The sequence below is a fragment of the Augochlora pura genome, chromosome 7 (assembly GCF_028453695.1).
Source record: "Augochlora pura isolate Apur16 chromosome 7, APUR_v2.2.1, whole genome shotgun sequence".
NCBI classification, from domain to species: Eukaryota; Metazoa; Arthropoda; class Insecta; order Hymenoptera; family Halictidae; genus Augochlora; species Augochlora pura.
This window is the reverse complement of record NC_135778.1, coordinates 13,886,742-13,911,455: the sequence shown is the minus strand read 5'-3', so window position 1 is coordinate 13,911,455 and position 24,714 is coordinate 13,886,742. Positions and strand designations below refer to the sequence as shown.

The 24,714-nt window shown below is 41.9% G+C and overlaps 1 protein-coding gene across 5 annotated transcripts in view; it reads right to left on the bottom strand.

Moving 5' to 3' along the window:
- The window catches only part of LOC144473601 (uncharacterized), a 505,151-nt gene that overhangs the window by 171,184 nt on the left and 309,253 nt on the right, over positions 1-24,714 (bottom strand). For all 5 annotated transcript variants that reach the window (XM_078187617.1, XM_078187615.1, XM_078187616.1 and 2 more), the window contains one exon: positions 22,776-22,865. In XM_078187617.1, the coding sequence (XP_078043743.1) occupies positions 22,776-22,865 (90 nt within the window). The remainder of the gene's footprint in view (positions 1-22,775; positions 22,866-24,714) is intronic.

Here is a 24,714-nt window from a genome sequence, read left to right as displayed (position 1 = left end):
CCTAAAAATTGCAATTGCTAAAAATTTATTTCCATCGGAAGTAAGCACTTTCAAACCAGATATTTATTACTGTTCATTCCAGAGTAATAGACATAATAAGAGTAATCTTAGTAAAACAATCCCGTTCCTGCCTCCAGCTAACATAAAACCATTAATACGAATCACGTAACGTAATGAACGGCAATTAAAGTCCACGTGTACCTTTTCACTGCGAATATTTCTTGGAGATGATGTATCCAAGACGAATACGTTTTTAGCAAGATAAAGCGATGAAACGCTTGATCTAAATAATGTATTAAAGGTCTGAAAAGATCTATTTTCGCCACAGAGGAACGATTTACGTTTGTTTATAAAAATACCGTTTCTTGTTGTCGCCACGAAATGGGACGTTCAGCGGAACCACGGCGAAAGAAAATGTGGCACGGCCAGTTTCCCATAGTGCCTCATCCTCGGGTTCCCGGGAGTGTTGATCGGCGTCAGCGAGGAGGCGCGAGCACGTTCTTCTCTCGCGATCGATTAAAATTCGCTCGCCAATTAGCAGCCCGATCCCGTTCCGCGCTCGGACAGGCCAGCCGGTCCGCCCTCGACCCTCCGTTTCTACTCGTAAATAACGAGGATCGCGCGCGCGGGCGTGGGACCCGCCACGGGGGCCTCCGATCCTCTTGCGGACAAGTGGGGGAACTGGGACGCGGGCCCAGTCAGCTTGGCGCGTTGCAGCGGAACTCGCAGGAAACGGAGAAAGGCGGGCCCCCTCACGCATCATCATCCTCGCGGGTACGGCGCGCGGAATAGCGCGGAACAGCGCGCGGTACAGCGCGGACACGTTCGGCACACCTCCGGGGCCCCTTGCGTGATTATGGTTATCAGCCGGGCGGGATTGGATCGAGCGCGTTAGCCACGCACGAACACGCTCGAAAGCATCTTAGACGTAGTGCGTGCGCGCGGACGGAACACTTTCGGCTGGTTTTTCTACGCCGGGAATGTTTTCTGGCACGATCCTCCGTGCGAACTGGTCTTCAAGGCTGTTCCCTCTTTCGAGGCACAGCTCGTTTCTGTAAAGGACTTCGTGGGGCTGCGAGATAGCGGCTCTCCGACGCTGCTGATGAAAGCCGCGGGACTGGCACTGTGCGTGTGTGTGCGTGCGTGTGTGTGGGAGATGTGTAAGGTGCGCAGGCGAGATACGGGGACCCGAGATTGCGGCGACAATGTTTGCTATGGGATTAGCCAGGGTTTGGTAATCGCGTAATGGATGAAGTTGAACTACGCTTTAGTGAGGTCGCAGTCCTCTTACTAGAGGACAGAAAGACGAACTTGCTTCTGTTTGGGAGAGTCTGAGGCTGATGTCTTTTGACAATTGGTTATGCAGCTTAGGCTCTTAGGACCTTTGTCGTTCTTGGTAGTGGGTCTCAGAGGATTTATCTTATAACATTGTGTCCTTTCCTAGAATTGCAAGTAGTAGACTACGAATTTCTTTGTAAATTTTAACATCTCGATAAATTTAATTTATCAATTACAAAATTCCTTTAGACAACAGAAGAGTAGGGTGGTAATTAATATTTATAAGCATACGCATTTCCTTGCACGCTGCTGTAAGATACGTATGTACTGTAAAATATGTGCCATAAAGTATGTATTATAAAATATGGGCTATAAACTATGTGCTATGAAATATGTGGTATAAAATACGTACTATAAAGTATGTACTATAAAATATGTATTATAAAATATGTGCTGTAAAATCGAAACGTTCTATTATCTAAAAATATTGTAAAAATACTGTAAAAATACTGTAAAAAATTCTACTGTACTATAAAATGTGTCCTATGAAATATTATAAAATGTGTACTGTAAAGTATGTATTACAAAGTATGCACTATAAGCGTATTCTAGACTAGCATTCTACTACTCTAGCAGTTACACAGATAGTGTACACCTAAAATCTTGTTAGCCGATTTACAAAATTAACACCAAATTAAATCTCAATTCCCAGCTGAATAATTTCAAAACAAAAAATTAATAGATCGATGAATTTGACTACGAGCTCCACTGTTTGGAGTCTACAAGATTGTTGCTAGCTCATGCTCCTCGCACGTTAAGTTATTTGTTCTCGTATTTCCGTGAGTTACTCCGATGGAAAGTTAAACGGAGTTCCGCAGAATCGATCGGCGATCTCCTCTAGAATGGATCTAGGACTTGGATTTTTCCCAGCGTCGTGTCAGTTTCCCGAGGAAACGAGATCGCCGCGATGTTTCGCGGAACTGCTCGTTCCAGGAGCGGGCAGATCGGTGATAACAGCCGCCGATAACGGGTCTCCGGCGGGTGGGCGTACGTCACGCTCCCAGACCGATCGAATGTATCTCTCAGAGTTCTATTGATCGTTGATCCGGCGACCAAACGATCGATATTCCGTGCCCGACCTAGGCCGCAGGTATAAACTATGTCGACCGATCGTTTTCTGAAACTGGTAACCGAAGAGATACGCGCGCCCCGATAGCTACGGGCTGGCGAGGAAATCGATTGAAAAGATCCATTTTTTGAGAATACGTTCTACCTTCGGAAACTATTCGATGCTTTCTTGTCATTTTATTAGTATTATTATAAAGTATATATAAGTTATAAAAGTTAGTCTTAATGTATCTATCAGTTACTTTAAACAGAGGCAACAATGGACTAGGATATTGATGCTAAAAAATGCAAAGGTACATAAAAGATACGTTTAAAAAAATATTCACTAATTAATAAAGATGTGTATAGTATGATAGAGTCTCTATGAAATTATTCGAGTATGAAGAGAAATGTATGAAAGGATGATCGAAGAATTTCATGCATCAAGAATATTTAATCTATAAGGTATAGATAAGCAACATGTTGCATATCTATTGCAATATCTACATAAACAATCAATTTTTCTTTCTCGCTAAATTAAAACGCAATTTACACAAAATATGAAAAACTGTGTACGTGCGCCTAAAAACTAATTGAATACAATATGAACTGAAATTAGTGTATTAATATTGGATATCTTATTATATTTGATGCAGAGAGCTAGTTTATCAAAAACTCTGCGAACAGGAAGCTCTATTAAGGAATAACCGAATCCCATTGGTTAGTGCAGTAAATTGAGTTCGATCGGTCCGCAAAGTACGGTAAAACAATTAATACGTAGGATCGGCGATGCGTGAAACAATAAAATCGCTTGGAACAACAGTCGGAACCGGTGGATACCGAGCAACAACAATGGCGCGGCTATCGCGTTAGATCCGATCCCATTAATTTCCAAAAATCAGCTCGCCTTTCACCACGGGCCCGACTTACATCTGTCCGGTATCTCTCGATCGGCCGTGCAAGAGCGTTCACGACGTTGAAGAACGGCGCACAGGTGTGTGAGTCCTGACGCGCCGATCGCCGTTTACGATCGTCCGATCGCTCCCTCGAAACAATCCGACGCTTCCTGGCCGCTTATCAGCGCAATTAACGCCGGGAATAAGTCATCGGTGGGCCCAATCGAGCGTACCAGATGTCGCGACAACGATCCGCAGATCCGATAATTATTCAGCGGAGCTACCGACTGGACGTCGATACCGATCTGCTGCTGCTGCTGTTGCTGTTGCCGGCATGGCGACCGACCGCAGAGCACTGTTTCGACGATTCCCCGATCCGCGCATTCATTGGACTTTTTGCTGGACGCCTTGAAGCATGCGTTTAGGAACGCGTGACCGCGATTCGAGTGCCTGGGAGCCGAGGCTGATCTTCGATTTCTTTGAGAAAATCGGCTGTGCTGTGCCGACATTCTCGCGCGTTTACTCAATCCAATAAAATTGGCTCATTCATTTGATTAAATGCTATGTACGCGTAACTGATTAGAAACTGTCTTTGCGTTGAATATCATTTTTGAAAATTGTGTTTTGCCAATAGATTAATCATACTTCTCGCTCAGGGTTAGTGATTTAATTTTACTAGGAAACCGTGTTTAATGTAGCAGTTTTTATTCAACTACAATATATGTATATCATTTGTGAAAATTATTATGATTTTAATGATTTATTAAAATAGTGATCATTATATTTGAATCTGCAAAGTACTTCTCATTAAATTCTTTTCAATATCACAGAACGTTTTTCCCTTATCTTCTAAAAGATCTTGTTTTTATTAAAATTTTATATCGGGTGATTAAATGCCATTAGTTGTACCAATAATAAATAATATTAACATTAAAAATTGCACCGAATTCTTCTAATCCAATTTCTCCCCTTTGTAAGTTGTAATCAATTGAAATCAATTTTTTTCATAGATTTAGAATGGACAGTTGATTTAAATAACAGTACAGGGATCTACTTAATCTATGATTAGCCGTCTCGTTATTTTATAGCAGGTATTTCTGAGAATGATCGAGCTTATGCGAAATTAAAGATGTAATCGTCATTCGATGCTCTGCCTGACCAATCGTTGACTGATACCACTGGCGTCGTTATTTCTCGCTACTGGGAAGAAAACATTGAACAAATCTTGCAAATCATGATTATGGCAATTATAATTTACAACAATTTCACTGAACACAATTTCTTTTCATTAAACAATACAAACAATACTTATATGTATACAGTTATATATTCATAAACGCACACTTAAACATTCTTCTTTCACGTACAGTATTTTGTACCTCTTTTCGTTTCTTCCTACTAATGATTTGTTATAAAATTTTAAACATTCTATATCGTTCAAATTGAACACGCTTCAATATAGAAACCTTCGCCACTTATAATATCTTTCCACTAACATGTTTCAACGAATTAAAAATACCAGAGATTAAAGACTAATTCGAAGCAAGCTGAAAACTGAATCAGCTTGTAAGAATGATTGAGACATTATCTTCTTGCCAGGAATAGTTCAGCGTTATTACATCGCTGAACCGTTCAGTAAAAAAAAATGCCGCGTTCGCACAATGCGTTTCAATTACAGTGATCGATGGATCACGTTCCGTTGATATTCGGCGGGAACAGCTCGGCGCGTTCCAACGTTGGAACAGTGTTGCGCGTCCGACTGCCGGCGGTGTCATTCCCCTCGCCGCGGCCGCGGCGTGATTAGTGTCAAGGTGAATTTACGGGAAGCTAATAAATTTCACTGTACGTCGTCGCCGTGATCACGGGTGTCGCTTGGAATTGCCTCCGACGATCCTCGCTTTCGTTCGTCGCCTGGGACTAAGCCGATGAGAACCGCCAATTTAGGTCCCGTTTCTCATTCAACCCGGCAGAAAGCGGGGAGGCGCTTCTTGAGTAATCGTTGCGCGCGCGCGCGCGATCATTTAGACCTCGATTTAACGGTACACCGGTGACCGGCCGCCGATCGCCGCTGAAATATCTTTTCAGATATGTTTATGCAAATATTATTGACCGACCGCGAGATTAAACTCTGCTCGGGCCGATACGCGCGCGCGGAAAACTTCGCCCGAAGATTTACCGGACGAGAATTCTAACATGCTCGACGCCGCCGCCGTCCGGACGGTTTTCCGTGATCGCTGATCAATTACTTCGCGTTGTGCCCGATTTCAGATCCAGCGGGCCCGCGTTTCCTGGTTCGTTACACTCGATCGCGGTAATATGGAGCAAATGAAAAATTACAGATCTCGGAGGGCTGCGGCAACCTTTGCAAACCGGATTAATTAAATCTCTGAGACACTAGGCTATAGATTTTGATATTACTGTCGATTTATTAAAACTGTTATTTGGAAATGATTTTTTAATATTATTTTTTAAAACTATGGATGTTTGTTAAGGACCTTAGAAATAGTTCTGGGTTATTTTTATTGTCGGCAGAAATTTATTTTTTCAGGGTGAGAACATCTCTATTTTTAAAACTGTAGTGGGTATAAAAATATTGTCATGAGAATAAATTCAATATTTTCTTTGTCCGTTGTTTTCCCCTAAACCTCATTATAAATATCACTCTGAGAAAAATAGAACTTGGCCATTAAAAAATAGCTAAGTCCTATTTTTACTGTCTAAGAGTATTATCTGAGTTCTCAAACTCGTCACAATATCATATTTCAGATTCAAATAAAAATTGATCAATATTCCCTTACAATTGATTTTCAAGCTCAAAACTATAGAAGTAAATTATTTCCGAATTACTTCACGTATCCAGATGATTTTCTTATTTCGAAATAAATAATCTGCGAAGAGTAACGTTCTATAACGAAGCGCGTGACACTCCAGGGAAGTGTGATGAGGAACTAAACGGATCGAAGTGGTTAGCCACCAGCATTCCACGATCATCGTTTCCCTCGGCCACTTCCTATCCCCGACGTCACGCGGCTTCCTGAATGAATTATGACCCGCGACGACGACGTCATTCCACGAACCTGATGTTTCCGTTATTATGCTACATTGTGGTTTGACATGGCTGGATGGTAGGTGTTTCTCTTGACAGCTTGAAATTGGAAATTCAAATTTGCAGGCAGACCGTGCATGGGAAACGCATGTTCCAGTATACTTGTCACGGACTTTTAGATTAATGGGAACCATGGAAACCCCTGATTCGAAATGGTTAATCGTCGACTGATAGAGGAAGGTCTGAGTAAAATAATTGCGAGGGGAAAATCGTCGATTTTGAAAATACTGTTTCTTTATTAATATAATCCCTTTCTTTGATTCCAAGCGCATGCTTTTTATTTGAATTACGATAGAACCATGAAAAAAGAATCGTAGATCGACATTCAAAATGCTGTTGCGAATAGTAGACTTTCCTCTATAAAGTCACTTAGAAATAAACGTATAATTAAGAATTTTAAACTTCATGGAATTATTACAATGTGGTTGGAACAATTTTCTGAGTGACGAATTTCTGATATGGAATAACAATGAGAAATAACAGTGGTTTATAATAAAGGAAATGTTCGAACTTGTGCATCTCCTCCAATTTTCAAAACATGTCAAGTTTTCAATATAAAAGTTCTGTGGTTTAAAGGGGCATGGTATGTACAGCTTTTATCTTTTTATATATGGCGCCGTTCCGGAGACTTTAAGGTCAATTATTTTTCTTAAACGGAATTCTATATATTATTATATATAAAAGAAATTCTCGTTAGCTATTTAGGACTAATAAAAGTTAATAACTTTTCGCTCTGGAATTCAATATTTCTCTATATCTTTATATAAAAAATATAATATTCCACTTAAGAAAAACAATTAACCTTTAAATCTCAGAAACGGCACCAGCTATAGAAAATAAATGTACGATATACCACGCTTCTTTGTATCACCTCATATTGGTGATGTAAACTATATTGGCAATATAAACTCTTGTATCGAAAAATTGATTCCCTAATACATATTTTAGACGTTCCATAAAGTGCACAAGTTGCACAAATCAACCAGGATTTACCGACTCGTCTCATTGCGCAGACACAGTTCCCTTCGCGAAGACGAATCCGGCAAAAGAGACAGCCCCGAAGACAGCCGTCGCGGTAGTAGAAACGTGGCCGCAACAAAAGGCAGCCCGCGCGGACCCAATTAAATCGATGACCGACTTAGAAGGTCAGCTGGTCGATAGGTATAGCCTCGAATCTCGGTCTCGATCCATCGCAAGCGGAGAGCGACACGCGCGATCTTCAATTGGCCGAGTAATTATTCCTTAATCGGGCCGAGGGTAAGCGATCTCGAGCGGATATACGAGGAGGGAGGGGAGGGGGGGGGGGGGGGGGGGCCGCCCCCCGTTCGGTATCGCGGTCAGCGAAACGGAGAATTATCGTTTAATTAATCACGCCGCGAGTCATCGCCCGCCGCGTGTACTTTCATTCAATTATTCACGTTTCTTGGGCCCGGTCGAGAGAGGCGTTCGAGCGAGAACCAACCCGCGCGCCCGCGCGCGCGCTTCCTGATGCGAGCGGGCCGCATGCCCGATCCCACTCGCTTCGATCCGAGCCGATCCGCGCCGATCCGCGCCGATCCTCTCGATCCCCCGATCGCGAACGCCCGGCGAATTATTATCTGATCAATCAGCCGGCGGAATACGCTGTCCGATCGATCGGATCGAATCACTATTTCGTAGTCAACCGAGCGGAGAATAATCGGTGAATTAATCAAACGGGGAATTATCGTGCGATCGGGGATTCCATTAATCAGCGATCACCGGCTACGCCGCTGATTCTCTCGTTGCCTCGTTACGGAACTTATTGTTAGATCGTTCAGCCCTCTCTCTCTCTCTCTCTCTCTCTCTCTCTCTTTCTCTTTCTCTGTTTCTCTCGTTCTATCTGCTCTTGCTCGCCTCGTAATCGGCTCGATGAATGATGCGATCGTCAGGCCTGAATCGCTTAATGAGACAGCGTGTATATCAATGTAATATATTCCCAACTTTGTTCTTTTCGTTTCGGGGATTCGCTGACGCCTTTTCTCTCGGTCAGGTTTATTCGTCTTTATTATTACCCCAGTCGCGACGACTGCGAATCGCCCCGAGCACGCGTTCTTGTCTGTGGTTGACAGTGAATTGTTTTGTCTGGTGGCGGTAAGTTTAATGCTAGAATTACCGTATCTGTCGATTTATCCTTTACTTCACAACAGACCTCTTTATTTAATCATTTATTGTAGTTAAATTGCGTATCTTTATGCGTTTATTGTACATGGAACTCTATAAAATACAAGGAAACCAGTAATGAAAACTAGACGTAATACTATTATATGGTCACTATGAGGAATTGGTGTAAGAAGTTTACTCTTTTTTAGACATTTAGAAAACATTCTGTGAATATGGGAATTTGTAAAAGAGCAAATCAAATTGTACCACTTTTATAAATACGTCTATTTAAAAATACCATTTAACTATTCAGCTTCCGATAAATAATCTCAATCGAAACATGTTTAGGTTAATGTAATAAAAGCTTCACTATGTATTGACAAAATCTACCAATAAATACTCAAATGAAATATTGCTATCTGAACAATCGCCAAGTGAGTCGAATTCGTTTACACTCGATGCCTCTGCTTTACACGAAAACCTCGTAAAATTAAATCGTCGATAAATCATCCCGCGCATAGAAGTACGCGTTTACAGTTTCACGCACGTTTCGATCCCAGGCATCGCGCGCGATCCTCATTTCGTATTTAGCAGCCGCGGTATAAGCAATTACCGGCGGCGGAAAAGTCGGTGTCGGACAGTTTCACGGGGGCCATTAGTTGCCCAGGATTCGCGGAATGTCTAGGTCAATAAATTTCTAATCGGAAGCGTGGAAACGCGAGTAGCGGGCAGCAGGAAATTCGCCGCTTTCTAGCTGGACCGCGCGCGCGCGCGCGCGCGTTCCCATCGGCCGTACACGGCAAAGAACCGGCGATATTCTTGGCAATTAGCGGCGTGGAAAATCCGCGACGAATAAAGCCGCGGCGCGGGAACGAGTGCCGGGCGAGGCGCATCGATCAGCCGGGGAGGAATTATCGATTGGCCTCGGCGAAACCTTAGCCGGACAGCTCCTTGGGATCTGGGTCGTACCCTGAATTCTGACTGCGTGCGTGCAACGCCGTTTGCGCGCCGCGTCTGCCTCGCCGCCGTGTAATTGCTCACGTAGCCAGGACACCGGGCCCCCGAAACCATCGCCTAAAACGACGCCCGGATCTGTCATTATCGAGTATCGAAAATTACAATGTTCCGACTCCACCGGGCATTAACCGGTTTTTAAACTGTCCTGTCCCGATCTCCTCGACTTCCACTCGCGACAATCACTTGAAAATCTCGCCGACGATCGTTTCGGAGCGAAACAAATTCCAACATTGTTTTCCAAATTGATAAATGACGTTTGATATGGTGCAAATTGCTCCCGCCTGGCGTCCGCGGCATTTAAACTGGATCGCAACCGATTGCACTTATTCTGTTATTCTTACGGTAAAGATACCTGTGAGCAACACATTGAGCATCATTTTTCGTTCGCCTACATATTGAAATTTACGTAAAAATTCTCTATTTTTAGTATTTCATTTGGTTTATTTATTACGATCGATTTAATATGGTCTTAATGAGGAATAAAAATAATGTAAATGTTCCAATTAACCAAGCTTAAAGAACTACTTATACCAAATTTTACCACCTTGTACAAAGTTGATAAAATTCACCTTACTCACTTAATTTTCAAAAAAATTCGGATTCGTTGTAAAATATTGTCATTCGCAGTGCCTTTTATATCTATAAAATTCTGCGATAGTTCTGACTTTCGATTGTATATAAAAAGATCATCGCCGACATTAGCAATTTCCGAATGTAATGTTTTTGTCGAGCAATTGCAACATTGAACTGCAGACAAGACTTCTTACGGCATGCCACCACTAATCACGTTCTCAAAATCTCCTCAATCAAATTCCATTCGTGGATATTGCCTCCTAAACACCGTGAACAGTATATTACCGAACGCAAATAGTTTTTACATCATCGAGTCAAGCGTAATTACGAAAAGTACCATAAACCGAGCCATTTAACATGCAAAAGAATTAGCGTCCTATTATATTCTGCTCCGTGTCACCGCAATTTCTCGCATCGCGTACGTTCGTGCGGACGTTAGTCGCGCCCGCGGTAGAAAGCTCATTAACATAGGTATTTAAACAACATTAGATAAGCAAAAAGATGAACGAAAGCACAGGAATAGGCCAACGCCGGCAATCGCAATCGTCATAAATTCATTATTAACAAGCCCGGGACAAATAATGACCGGGGCTGCGGAAAGGTTCTTTAGCCGCGTCTTTAATTAACGTCGTCCCGGGCCTTGGAACACAATGAACAAAGTACCGCAAACCGTGCATAGATAATTAGTCTAATGCCTCGTCTTCGCATAAGTGCGGCCATTATCATAACTCGCCTATACGGGGCCCGGGCACGTAGAGGCGATGCTGGTTTTCGTCGATAAATTATCGTGCGTGCACACCGGCGCATCCGATGATTCCTACCGCATCGGTCGTCCGCAAGTCCCGCTACGACCGGCAAGAATTATTAGCGCTTTGTGTACCGCGCTTTTCAACGATGCGGATGGTATGCGAGTCGGTGTTACACCTACGCTAGGCTACGAGGTCCGACCAGGTGGTACTTACCAAGGTCGTTTTTCAGCCCGGTGCGTCCTGGCCGAGATCCGGACGATGAAATGCCTCGCTTCTGATTTTAATTATAACCGGACTGCGAATGTTTATGCACCGTGAACGCGCAAAATGCGCACGACATTTGTGCACGAGTAAAAGTATGCGAGATGTGTGCGAAAATTTGGAAAATATGTAGGAAAATATGGAAATAACTACGATGTTAAGTATATGCTATATTAATTATTTAGTCGAATTTTAAATATCAAGAAACGTTGTAAAGGTACTCCTGTGTCTTTTATTTCTATATATTAGAAGCATTTTTTCAAACATACAAAATATAGAAATTTAAAAATATATTTTCGGAATATATGTCTGTCCAAGCTCTACTGATCTAACTAATTCTTAAAAAGATGTGAATTTGCATAAACATTCGCAGTCTCATTCTAACGCGTCGTTGTCGAACTAAATAAAAAAACTATACTTTCCCACACCTTAGATATGGATTAACATTACATACAGGCTCTTTTTTAAATACAATTCTGTCATAAATCCATGTATCATTATTATAGGACATAAAAGACGAATCCAGCGACCTATAACTCAAGGCCATTCTAGTCGCGCAAAGTATGAAAATAGTTGAAAACCCGAAAAATATCGCAATAATCACTTTCGCAGGATCCACTAACCTTGGTTTGATTCTACCTACAGAACATGCTCGAAATGATATTCGTTGTGTTTTGTTGAATTGTTCACCTCACGCAACAACATGTGCCCCTTCGAACCAAACAATTTGTTCCTCAAGAATTTTCGCGTATCATTAACGATAATGGAGATACTGCTTTGTAACCATTTATTTGCCCCACCCTATATATTTAAGCTATTGCGATCATAGTTACGTGCAAAGATAAAAATACATCGATTTTTGTTAGCAACGTTTTCTCTTCCTCCAGAATAATTATACTCTCGTAACATACATTGTTTTATACAAACACTCCCCAATTATGACTCTGTGATTACTATAGTCAATTGAAAATGTTTATTCGGATCATTATAAAACGAAAAGAAAAGAGAAATTATTAGGCAAATTGACACTTTATATCTACAATGACGGAGCTGTATTAATGAGGGAACACGTGCTGCTCGGGACACGTTTAACTCATAATCTTCCAATCGACCCTCGTCAATAGTTTAATCCAGCCAATTACACACACACACATATACACACAATCCAGGGCCCGAATCATCAATCGCGAAAGGTCCGAGTGAAATACCACCTGGATCCTGGCTCGTTCCCGACGACAAAGGTCTCAGCAGCGCGCGCACGCGCGCGGGCACGGCGTAATTATCGCCCGCGTGTACCGTTTCTAGTCTTTCATCGGCGGTTTCTAATCCGTGGCGTGTTCATAATTATCCGTGAACTTTTCAAGTAACGTCGACGATAGAATATCGCTCGGATAGGCCGCGGGAGGGAACATTATGGAAGTCGCCGGGTCAATGGCTCGGCGAACATCTTTATTGCCGAACGAGCGAGCCCGTGGAGCGGATCGCTTTCTCGCGCGCAAGCTCCGGTGAGCTAAGTGCTTCACTTTGCCTCGGAGCAGTGGATTAGGCCGTAAACCACGCTACCCGATCCCTACAGCAGCCACCGTTCACGAAGCCTCGAGAATTTTTTGGAAATTGTCCGAATATTTTGTTCCAGCCCTCGGTACGTTCACTTGTTCGAGTTTTAACATTTTTTAGCCCCTTACTGTACTTTAACGAGTCAGACTCGTGATGAAGATTTCTAATAATAAGCTGTTAGGTATTGTTTAAATATCGCGTTAATTTTCGATGGGAATTCCTCGAAAGCGATACGAAGTTTATCGGAATTAGAGTTTTTGCCTGAGAACGCTTGGAGTCACGACTCCACGGTCGAAAACACTTTGACTCGGCGACCTCGGCAACAACGAACGATAATAGAATCGACATCAAAATCGGAACGTTAGACAAAGGACAAAGCAAATTTTAACGGTCTTCGTTAAATTTGCCTAGTAACTAGGTATAGAGAGAGAGGGAATCGGCAAGTTAGAACGGCAACGCTAACTTCCCGAATTGAGTCGATGCACCGCGGCGGTACCCGAAACACCGCGACGGTAGCCGATGCACCGCGACGGTGCCCCAACTTCTTCTTCGAGGGCACTTCCGCTCGTGCTGCGGACTGAGTTAGTGCTGTGAACCTTGAAAGTGACACGTCGGTTTCCGAGTGCCCTCCTTTTCGTGCAACGAAGGAAAAGAGGTTACCAGAGGATATTATCTGGGAGCAGCCTAATCCAGCTGTCGGTAAGGTTAAGGAACCACGAACGTGTATTCCGTTCACGTTCTTTTCTACCGAAGAGCAACTCTAGTTGTGCTGTGCTTTCTCCAGCACAATTAGAGAAATAGAGCCTACACCCTCCTCTCGGCCTGCACTATTGCTGTGCTCGAGCTGTGAGTTTGTAGTGCCGTTACAGAGCATTCAGGTGATAAGCGAACACTCCGAGTTCGGCGCGTCCTGTACTTTTACAGTGCACGTGTAGAACGATCGGGTCGCTTTAACAATCTTTCCCTGACTCGCTAGACAGTTGAATTCGATTTGAGCAACTGTCTTGCATTTCTGTTTGTAGTATACGGCGTACGGCGAGGACCTACGATTGACTGGCCACGCTGAACGGTTTCTCTTGGGTGGATCCACACTGATGGGCCATCCAGGGTTATGAGAGCGTTACGCTCCACGCCCACGCTAGGCAAGCTGTGGGAGGTGCACGCCCTGCACTTGTCTAGTGATCGAACTCCGGCAGATACTAAACTTTGCTCAACGGGATGTATTGGGGTAGGCATGGATGCTGCAGATCCTAGTGGCCCCCTCTCCCCGTTGCTTCTCGAGACCCGTGCATCTCGGAATAGGAGTGAGAGACTTGATCAGAGAGCCCAACGTCGTGTCGCTCGTGGGACAGATCTGCTGGAGATTTACGACCTCCAGTGGACGAGTGCCGGGCAGAAGTGCATCTCTCTAGCCAGGACTGCCCGCAAATTCGATGGAAAATTCCGAATCTGCGTAGAGCGGCCGTTTGTCGATAGTCGAAATATACGACGAGACATCGGCCGTCCTGGACTATAGAGGGTGAGACCGTGCTTTCGGAAACAAACGTACGATCCCACGCGCTCGTCGCCGAATGCATTCCTTGGCTTTCCAAGGAGGCATCGGTGCGGCTAAAAAGCTGGCTCACTCAGGACGGATTCACGACTGAGTGGCCCCCTTCTCGCTGGAGCACGCGTTTCGCCGTTGCCCAGCTGAGTTGGGAAAACAAATAGCTGATTGACAGCTTTATTAATTCTGCTGGTGGCTCCGGCCATTATTTCTTATTTTCAGAAACCTGACGCAACCCACACCTCACGAGGCGCCAGGAGCGAGCAGGCCGCGCCAGAGGAAGCGGCAGAGGAGAAATCTAAAGCCGGAGACGCACTGTAGCACACTCAAAATAAACTGCCTGGGTTGCATCCTAATCAGCGAGAGTAGATTCTGTTCAAGACCCTTCACGATCTCCTATCCTTCAATACCGACATTAATCCTTCAAGTAGTAATATAATTTTATTCTCTTGCCATCAATATTTAAACATTCAAGTAGATGTAAGAACACAGTACATATAAAATTCTTTTTTCTTCTAAGAAATTGGTGCGATCGAAAAAATTCTAACCATAGCTCATACCGAGCTCGAGCTATTTGTATTATAATTTATGCTTCGATCGTGGCATCCAATCAATAATTTCGTATGTAAAAGTCTTTATAATCTAACAAATTTTATAAGAAAAGTGTGGAATCAGCCATTTTGACCGACTATGCAGGTTTAGTGTTAAACATTTGTTATAGCAATTTATAGAGGATTTTTCAAGATATTGCAACAATTACTCATTGTGAATGTTTGATACAATGCTTGAGGATTAGTGAATAAGCACTCAACAGTTGCATAATTTTTATACTAAGAAATCTATTCATAAATTTGGTTTAGTATTAATTAATTGGTATGACATTTACTGTACAATATGATTTACTGTGCAACAATTGCGTACATAGCTGCCTAGTTTTACTCCATCATCATTAACCATTATTTTAGACCGAAGATTTAAATGCACACGGTGAATGGTATCATTAAGCCCCGAAGAGAAACGAAAAGCTTATTAGGCTGGTTCGATTGTTCTCCGAACTGATTATTAGAAAATTGTGCACGCTATAAACGCATAATGAACGTGCAATCTAACGTGTACATTGTGTGCATGCTCGATAATGTTTGAACACCGTTAAAATGTCAACACAAGCTATCAGAATGAAGTTTTCAGCCAGAGTTTTCAGATACGCCGGCGCATAGCTTCATGAACGCTGGAAAGTAAACTAGCAAGCGTCGATCCGATCTCTGAAATAATAGTAATCATCCGTCATCGATAATGGCGGTGGATATGTGTCATGGTATCCCCGTACCATTGCTGCGATGATCTCCGGGATAATGCTATACCATTGTCCGGCACTACATTGTGGCACGTTAATGTTCAAATAAAATTTCAAGGACCATTCACGGATTCGCGAAAAATTCCGCTTTCGACGCGGCTGAATTCTTGAAATACTTCCGTCGATCGGAAAATGTTCGATCTGTACCGGGTCACGTGTCAATCACATCTTGGTTATGTATATATTTATTGCTAATAATATTACTGTTTTATTACGTATAGAGTGGAAAGTAAAATTGAGTCGACACTTTTTAAAAAGTAGCCTAAATACTATTTTTAATAAGTAGTCTACTTGAATTTTTTTGCGAATGTTATACTTGCAGTAATACAATGCAGAAAGCGGTTGCTTTCTTACTTTTTATGTGAGTCTTCAATGAAAATTTAAAAAAAGTCCTGTAAACAATTAACCCGTCGCACTACGACTCCTTTCACGTTGCGTTGAGTAGCACTGATTTGTTCTTAATATTTTCCTTAATAGGACCAGATCATTTTTATTTCTTGCATTGTCTTTATTTACTTTTATTTCTGAACTTTGATGATAGAAAAATTCAATTCGATTTCGAGTTAGATGAAATTAATAATATTCATATTTAGTAGATCGTATATGGAATCTTTATCACGAGTCTGGCTCGTTATTATAATCGAAGGGGTTAAATATCGCAGACATCGTAATTTTAACCAGCACTGTTAAAATGTTTACAATGCTAAGTATTAATTCCTCCGACTAATTGTTGCAACTAATTTGCAAACGCTTTTAGATTCGGGTCTTCGCGCAACGTGTTTCCAAATTTGTACGACTTTCGAAGTGGTCTAACTGTAACCACGGCGCTCCGTTTAGCTGAATGAAACGACTCGGGCAGAAGGGGCGTGGACGAACAGGAAGAGGAAGCTGGACGGATCGTTCGCCGTGGATCCGGATCGATCGATCGCGCGGACCGGCCACGGATCCGAGCCGTTTCGAAAGTTGGCCGGGCTCTGTCTAACGTATTCCGGGAACTTTTCATCGCTCGGAGGCGTCCGAGGATACACGCACACACCTTCATTTGCTCTAATTTCCCCGTCCGGTAAAACACAGACCTTCCGCCACGCGCGATTAAATCGAATCGACGCTAAACGGTTCGCCGAGTTATTAATTTGTTGTCGTTTCCTACTCAATCAGGTGCCCAGGGTACGAATTACACCGGCCGATAACCGTTTTACTCGGAGAAATCTATCTATCCGCGATTTATGTGCGCGACCTGTCTTCCTGATCGAGCCTCGATCGCTAGGATAACACACTCGTCATAACGATCAATGGAAATCCTGTTGGAGACAGTAACGACCCTGCAATGCGCAACAAGAAATTGCAAGAGTTTACCGATGAAATGAGATAAACACTGTAATTAATAACAAAACTGGCCGAACACATCATTAAGCTGTAATTTAATTTAGATCTCATTTAGATTTCCTTCAGATTGGTTATTTAATTATGCAGTAGCAATAATAGATTTTGTATACTTTATGAACCCTCTCTTATTTTACCAACGAATCTCAATTAAATTTTTATTCATTATTTAGGTATTTAGTGTAAGCTCGGGGAATATATTTTGAAAATAAATTGAATATTAATTTAACTGTAAATGAAAGTTAACTTATATTCAATTTAGATTAAATGATTAAATTATCCTGCACATTTTATGAATGTTCATTTATAGAATATAACTAATGGACGTAGACAAAAATATTCAACAGAAACACTGATATATTTAGACAAATTGAAGAACAATTTCTCAGATCACACAAGATGTAACAATAGCCCAAAATTATGCAAGTAAGAAATGAACAGATAAGAATCTGACGATTAAGAAATTGGCAAATGTTCATCTAATTCTGCAAAGGAATCGAAATATTTTAATGATTTTTTATCCATAAAATGCCCTATTCTACGAATCCTAATTAAACTCTGTAACTGCCTTAATTGAACTATATTATTTCTGATCGATTCACGAGAACACCAGGATTTAAGCATGTCTGAGAAAGGATGCGGCGTAAGTACACGCAACGATCCGGGATAAACTGTTCTGTATGTAACCCGAGCATTATTGCTGGCGAACAATATAATACGATAATGAAGGAAAAGATAGCGTAGCCGGAAAATAATTCCTTTATAGTTACAGGAAGCGCGAAAGAATACGTTGGCGCGGTGATAATAAATAAGTCGTGCGAAACGTCCGTTCTGTCGGAAACGCGCGACATTAATTAAACAAAGTGGTTGGCGAAGATGAGAATAATTCCGCGCTGCCGGAAGAATGTATCGTGCCGGTGCTTGTATTCACTTAGAAATGCAAACACGCCGCAGTGCAACGTAAAGAAGTTAGCTGATCCTAGCTGTACCCTTTTTACGGTGCATTGTTTTTATTCTGCATCGGAAACGGCATAAAAAATGCACTCGAAGTATTGTTTTTCGATGCTGCACGGTTTGCTGATAAAGGGGGAATTTGATTCAAAATTCAGCTGACACGGAAAAATCGAAAAAGAAAATTCGAAGATTTGAAGGATTATTACAGTGATTTATAATAGATTACAGAGATTTATAATATATTACAGAGATTTATTCGGTTGGCAACTAAGTAATTGCGGATTTCATATAAGAAGGAAAATTCAATTCTTTTGCTTAAAAATATAAGTTTATCCAATTGGACAAATCAATTCTGGCACTGCCATTCTTTCAATGCTTCATTTTAATATACTGTATATAACATAAAAATCGTGCCTGCGATGCTTGCTTTTTTGGGAAATAATGCATTAAAATATGTCTGAAACGCGCTCCTTGCCCTTCCATCTTCAAACTGTATTAAAAACGAAACTAAATAATTAATCGGTACAATTTTCTTACTAAATTAAAGGTGGAAGTTCAAACAGCAAGATAACAATATACAATAGATCAGGTGCTTTGATCCTCCCTTTTTGGAAATAATACAATAAAATATGTCTTAAATGCGCTTCTTGTCCTTCCATCTCCAAACAGTGATAAAAACGGAACTAAGTAACTAATCGATACAATTTTCTTACTAAATTGAAGATGAAAGTCCAGAAAGTAAGAAAACAATATAACTTAATTACTTTGAACACGTTGATAAAACAAAAGAATGTGCTAAGACTGTCTATTAACAAAATCTGGAATCACTTAATTGCCAACCCAATATAATAGATTGCAGGGATTTATAATATTGATTGCAGAGATTTAGTATAGATTGCAGAGTTTTATAAAATATTATAGAGATTTATAACAGACTACAAAAATTTATACATCGCAGAGATTTAAACGAGATTATAAAGACCACAAAGCATTTATACTGTTTATTGCTGAAAAGATGGCACAATTTCTATCTAGCAACACGTAGATATGACATCATATAACAATACTTTATACTAGTTCTGTAGAACAGATCATCAAATCTTCCCAGTGAATAGGTGTAGCAAAAACACAAAATTCATAAAATCAAGAGAAATAAATTTTCGCGAACACGGGATTGCGAGAGAGGAAATCCGTGCTATGGAAACGCTTTTTCGAGGATAACGATTTCGATGGTAGTTGCGGAACACCCAGTGCATTCGATATAGGTTGTTAGGGTATTTTTCCGGAGATTACACACAGGCTTCCCACAGGCATTCCACTTTCCTTATTGAACGGGCGCTGGCAAAAACGATAAAAGGGACAGAGCGAAGTAACGTCGCAAGAATTCATTTGCTCGATCCGGCCGCAAAAACAGGGTACCATACGCGGCAATTAAAACAGATAGCTCTCAACATCGTTATCGCTCCCTATCTGTTCCGTTTTCTCGGACGCTGCGTGGCAGCGATTACCCCGTTCACCGGCTCTTCTCCTCTTCCTGCATTAACAGCGATAGAAAGGGAGAGAGAAGAGCAGAGCAGGGGAAGGAGAGGGAGAGGAGTGAGAGAGAGAGAGAGAGAGAGACAGAGAGTGAGAGAGAGAGGTTCGTACAGCTAATCGGCGACAAAGCGGCAGCTCTCTGCCAAGTACGGGAATACAGTTAGACATCCTTGGATACGGGCAACACGGAAAGAGGAAAGAACGACCAGAAGGGGAAATACTCGGGGGAAATGTCGGAGACACTATCGACGTTCGAACGATGTTGCCTGGGCGCAGAAGACCCTCGATTCCTTAATGTGATGTAGTCAAGAAACGTCTAGATATCCGGCTCGGATATGGCGTGACGCATCCTAGCCGCGGCGGTGGACATGGAATTTTCGGGGAGTTTATGGTTTGCTGGACTTGCCGAGCACTCGGGAGATTATGGGGGGCATTAAGGTGATTTTGGAGATACGGGGAGCCCGCAAGATGGACTTAATACTTCAAAGACAGGGAGACGTAAAGCTTCTGGGAGAATGGGATCTTAGTATGGTTCAAAGACGCTGAGGATTTAGGGAGATCATAAGAATAATGCGGCAATTAGGATGTTGCGAGAATGCGGAGATCGAAGAGAATGTTGAATGATTCAGTGACTTGAGAAACTTTCGAGTTTTAGGGATTTTAGAGGTCTTACGGTAGTAGGGTAAGTTATTGGCGCATTAAGTATTATTTCTCGGTAGTTTATGTATTTTCACTTGAAATTTACGTAAAAATTATCTTCTTCTTGGATCTAGTTATATAAGTAAATATTTTCAGAAAATCGAAGGCTTAAATTTATCGTGACATTAATCGAACTAAATATTTCGATTACCGATGCTTCAAAAAATTACTTTTACCAACTATCGTAACCCAAATGCCTATAAGCTCTAAATATTTATAATTTCTTTCTCATGCACTTTTTAGTACATTTATGGTAAATTAACTTTCTGATAATCTATTCAACTTAAATTAAAGTATACAGCTGGTATTTTTACAATCTTGTAGGTTATACACATAAATAAACAAGTATCTGTAATACTTTAACACAGATATGTACTATTCTATTTATCCTATACAAGACTGTACAATATACTATACAAGAAATATTAAAAAATCCGTACAAGGATATGACGATCTCCTTAATCCAACTTATAGAGTCTCGAACATATTATATACTTCTGGGGAGATCCTGCAGCTCTAGAAATTTTGCAAGTGACCGAAACAATTGAAGCCGGTTTATCGAAGCTTAGAGGATCCTAGAACGCGAGAGACACCCAGTACATTTGGAACCCTGTCGAGCAGAGCTACTTTAGCCATTGAAACGCGAGATACTACTTTTCCTTTCACTCGTCATCGTATTTTGGAGCACAGAGAGCCTCTTACTTTCTACGCTATAGGCGATCGCTATAATTGTTCGCCGGTTTAAAAAATCCCTCAGACACGGAATCTTTTCGGTTTCACTGTAACATTCGAAGACTGATTAATAGCACGGCGGAACGGAACGAATTATAAAAGAACGACCGGACGGAACACAGCCCGCGAGCCGAATGCTCCTTTTTGCATATCGGACCCGCCGAGGTTATTCCGTGGAAACAAGCTTGCTGTACAATCCTAACTTTCATTCGTACCCCACGATACCTTTTGATTGATTGTTAAAAGCTGAACGAATAACATATTGATAGCTTACCAGACGTTTGCGAACAATTATCTAGACCAGTTAAGAGGGACTTTTAGACAAAATTCTTGAAAACTTTTCCAGGTTTAAGGAAATATCTTAGATACTTTTTAGCATTGTATGTCATAGTTGCAGTTAGACAAATTGTTCTAAGATAGTGATCTAACGTAACAGATACAGCTTTTGTATCTGCTGCAACAAAATCCTTTGAGGACATAGCTATCATACTGTTTAGATAGTCAGCGAAATCCTTAGGCCCCCTAAGAACCCCTTTCCAAACTAGAACCCCTTTCTCCTACCAATCAGAGCACCAACAGATAATAATAGCGCACCCCGTGCAACACGATCCGCACAAAAAACTATTTCCCACGCGTCCATTTCATCGACCCACATATCCGCGTTGTTCCCATCCTTCCCGAGGACCTTCCTCGCGTTGGGCACAATCAGAGAAACGTGCGCGCGCGTACACACTCGCAAACACACATACACACACCTTTCGCCCCGTTAATCGTTGACAAAGCACCCGCGCTGGAATACAGTTAGGCAGATCCGCGTTAGGATCCGGCCACAGCTGAGAGTCCCGCGGGGAAAAGGACGAAGGACAAAGGAAGGAGAATGGGTTCGGTGGCGTTCACGGGGCGGTATCGGCGAGAAGCGTCCTCAACCACGTAAATAGATGCGACGGCCGAGGATGCGGGGGCGTGTGAACCGAGAGCTTAACAGGCCCACGTGGTGGCTGGGTGTGCCCCGGACCCGGCTTCCGCATACTCCTCCGCGGTCACCGCCGCGCGCGTTATCTTTCCGCGGAGACAGCTGCAACAGTGTATCTCGAAACCAGCTTAATGGAAATTTTAATAAGCGCCGAGCTAAACGTGTTGCAACAACCACTAATGCAGTCGCGGATGCAGCGGGGCCGCTGCTACGCTGTCGGAAGCTCGGGAAACCGAAAGCTTTGGTAGCATGGAGCTTCGTATAGCAACCTTGAGGTTTGCTAAAATGGTATAATGTCTTTTGAAACTAATTGAGAACGTGAGGATAACTTCACGAATGCAATTGTGCGAATATTGACAGAAAGGTTGGATGAACTTTTTGTTATAACTTTTTACTAGATTGATCTAGGAAATGTTGGTCTATTATAATATGCTATTTGTATCGGTTTATAGCATTACGCGAAGTTACTAGACTGCAGACTTTGCGGAATCGATGCAACTTCTGTGGTCTAGAACTCACAATAGTTTCATATGTCTTTGACCAATACTGAAAGTAGTAGCACAGAAATCTTGAACACAGCAGAATCAGCACAGTTAGACGATATCAAACAAGTTATTTCTATTTTATAATAAATCCCTCAAATCTGCTTAGTGATTTTCATTTGACCTACTAATTTTTGTCAAAAATCGTTAAAATTCACATTCTATCCCTAACATCCATTTTGGAACTAGTCTAGAACTAACTGAAATTAATAGATATAACAGTAGAAGAACCAACTGAAATTAATAGATATAACAGTAGAAGTTGCTGAAATTCGGTGGATTTTCTGTAATTCTCTACCGTGTGGTTTGAATACGCCGCGTTAAAATAGATTTGTGACCGAAAGGCGGTTAGTATAGCCGAGGATCTGGGGTCATGGTTTTCCGTACTCACCAGGAAGCGTGAGGCCACACGTGAGAACGTGTTCCGGTACGTCGTGAATGGTCCTGGGCGCTACCACGTCGTCGGCTCTCTTTTTCGTTCCTGAAACAGGAGACAACAGGGATCTCGTTACTCCCGCATCCTTTACGGATCCGATCTCCGTCCACGTTTGCATCTCAATCGACTATACGGAATCGTATACCAAGCAGATTTCGGTAATCTGATATAATACCGTATGGGGCTCGCGTAAAAGTCCTTTCGTGACAGTTGCACAAATATGACCGCGATTCACCCGAGAAAGGGTATCGAATAACTTCGCCCAACCCTGCGCCATGGCCATCGTGAAACGAAAAACGATAGGGAGCATGAGCTACGTGTTTTCACACTCAGACGCTATTACCAAATTCTGCTCCCATGGTTTCCTGTTGTTTGTTCGACAGAAACCAAGAGCTCGAATGCAATTCGGTTTGCAGACTGTATTTGGTTAATCAAAATATATCTGTAAATCTGTTTCTTAAAATTATTTAGTATTCAACTAATTTTTTATGGTGAAAAAGGTTTTCTTCTATTTATTTCAAAATTTGTTATATGTGGACGTTTATGCAAAATGTAAAATCGTCTACATGATGTTGCAAGATGTTGGTGTTGCACACATTTCTGATGCCATTGACTATGATAAGTTGAGAATATTGTACTATTTTTCTATTCTTCTGAAGTTTTGAGCAGTTTATATTTGATGTATTCATTTTTGTCATAAATATTAGGTTGGTGCATATGAAATGTCGGAGTTTTAAGCGAGTATATAAAACTGCATAAAAATAAATAAAACATACATAAAAATCCGCAGTCTACTTATGGCTTTATATAACGTGTTCCTATAAAATAATGTTCTAATATACTTAGAATATCCATGAAATATTTTAATTGTTTTTACACATCATGTAATTGTGATATTATCCATGCATACAATGTAAATTAACGAGTTAAATAACTCTTGCACTTCATAATGTCACGTAAGTTGATACATCCATTTTTTTCGAGACACTTCTTATTACAGAATTTTGTATTTAAAACGTTTTGTAAAGATTGCCGCGTTATTGTGCGAGGCTCGGTGATACAATTTTATTGGACGTATCGTGAATTGTCAAGGTTGGATCTACGAAGCTGTGGAAATAGGCTGAATTTATAGCCATTAACATTCACGTGAGCTAGCATCGTAGTTTAAATACGTAAATGTTTCTCTTATTCCATCGTAATTTACATAATTGCATCGCGCAACAGAAATATTCCTTAGATTCCTCCGTAATCGATCTGTATTGCACTTCTCGTACACAAGAAAAAATTGTACAATTAACCCGCATAGCAGAAGCAAATGGAACATTACTCAAACATGTTCTGTACAATCATTGGAAGAAAAAACTTTACCTATTATTGGAAAAACGATAGGATAGCCTCGTTGGCGGTATAATCTGCAGGAAGGCAGCGCAGTCGATAGGAAAACGCATCAAAAACTTTCGCGCTCACCCAATACAATGCGGCGTAAATGCCTGTTCGGAACAAAAGTGAAATCGTTCGGGCTGTCGCCGCTCCGCGATCGAGAGTTGAGATGTAAATTAACTTCTGTCAAGCCGGGGTACTTCTAATTTATAGTGGAAGGAAGGACACGAAACAGGAAGCGGCGACGGCGGCGGCGGCGCGTCTTGTCGTAGCGGGGTTTGACGGTTGCGCTCGGAAACGAGCAACGGAATCGCCGGGACCCCCGCTTTTTAATTTGACCCCCCGGTCGAATGGCTTCCTCTAATTTCACCTCTTAACCCTCGCCACCTCTGCGATCGCGGCGAAGGTGAACGGCGCGGAATACGCACGAATCTTTTGCGCCTTCTAATAATCGCGCGGGATCGCGCCGCATAGCGCGTTGCGCGCGTCATTTCGCGGCGAGGAGAGCGCGCTT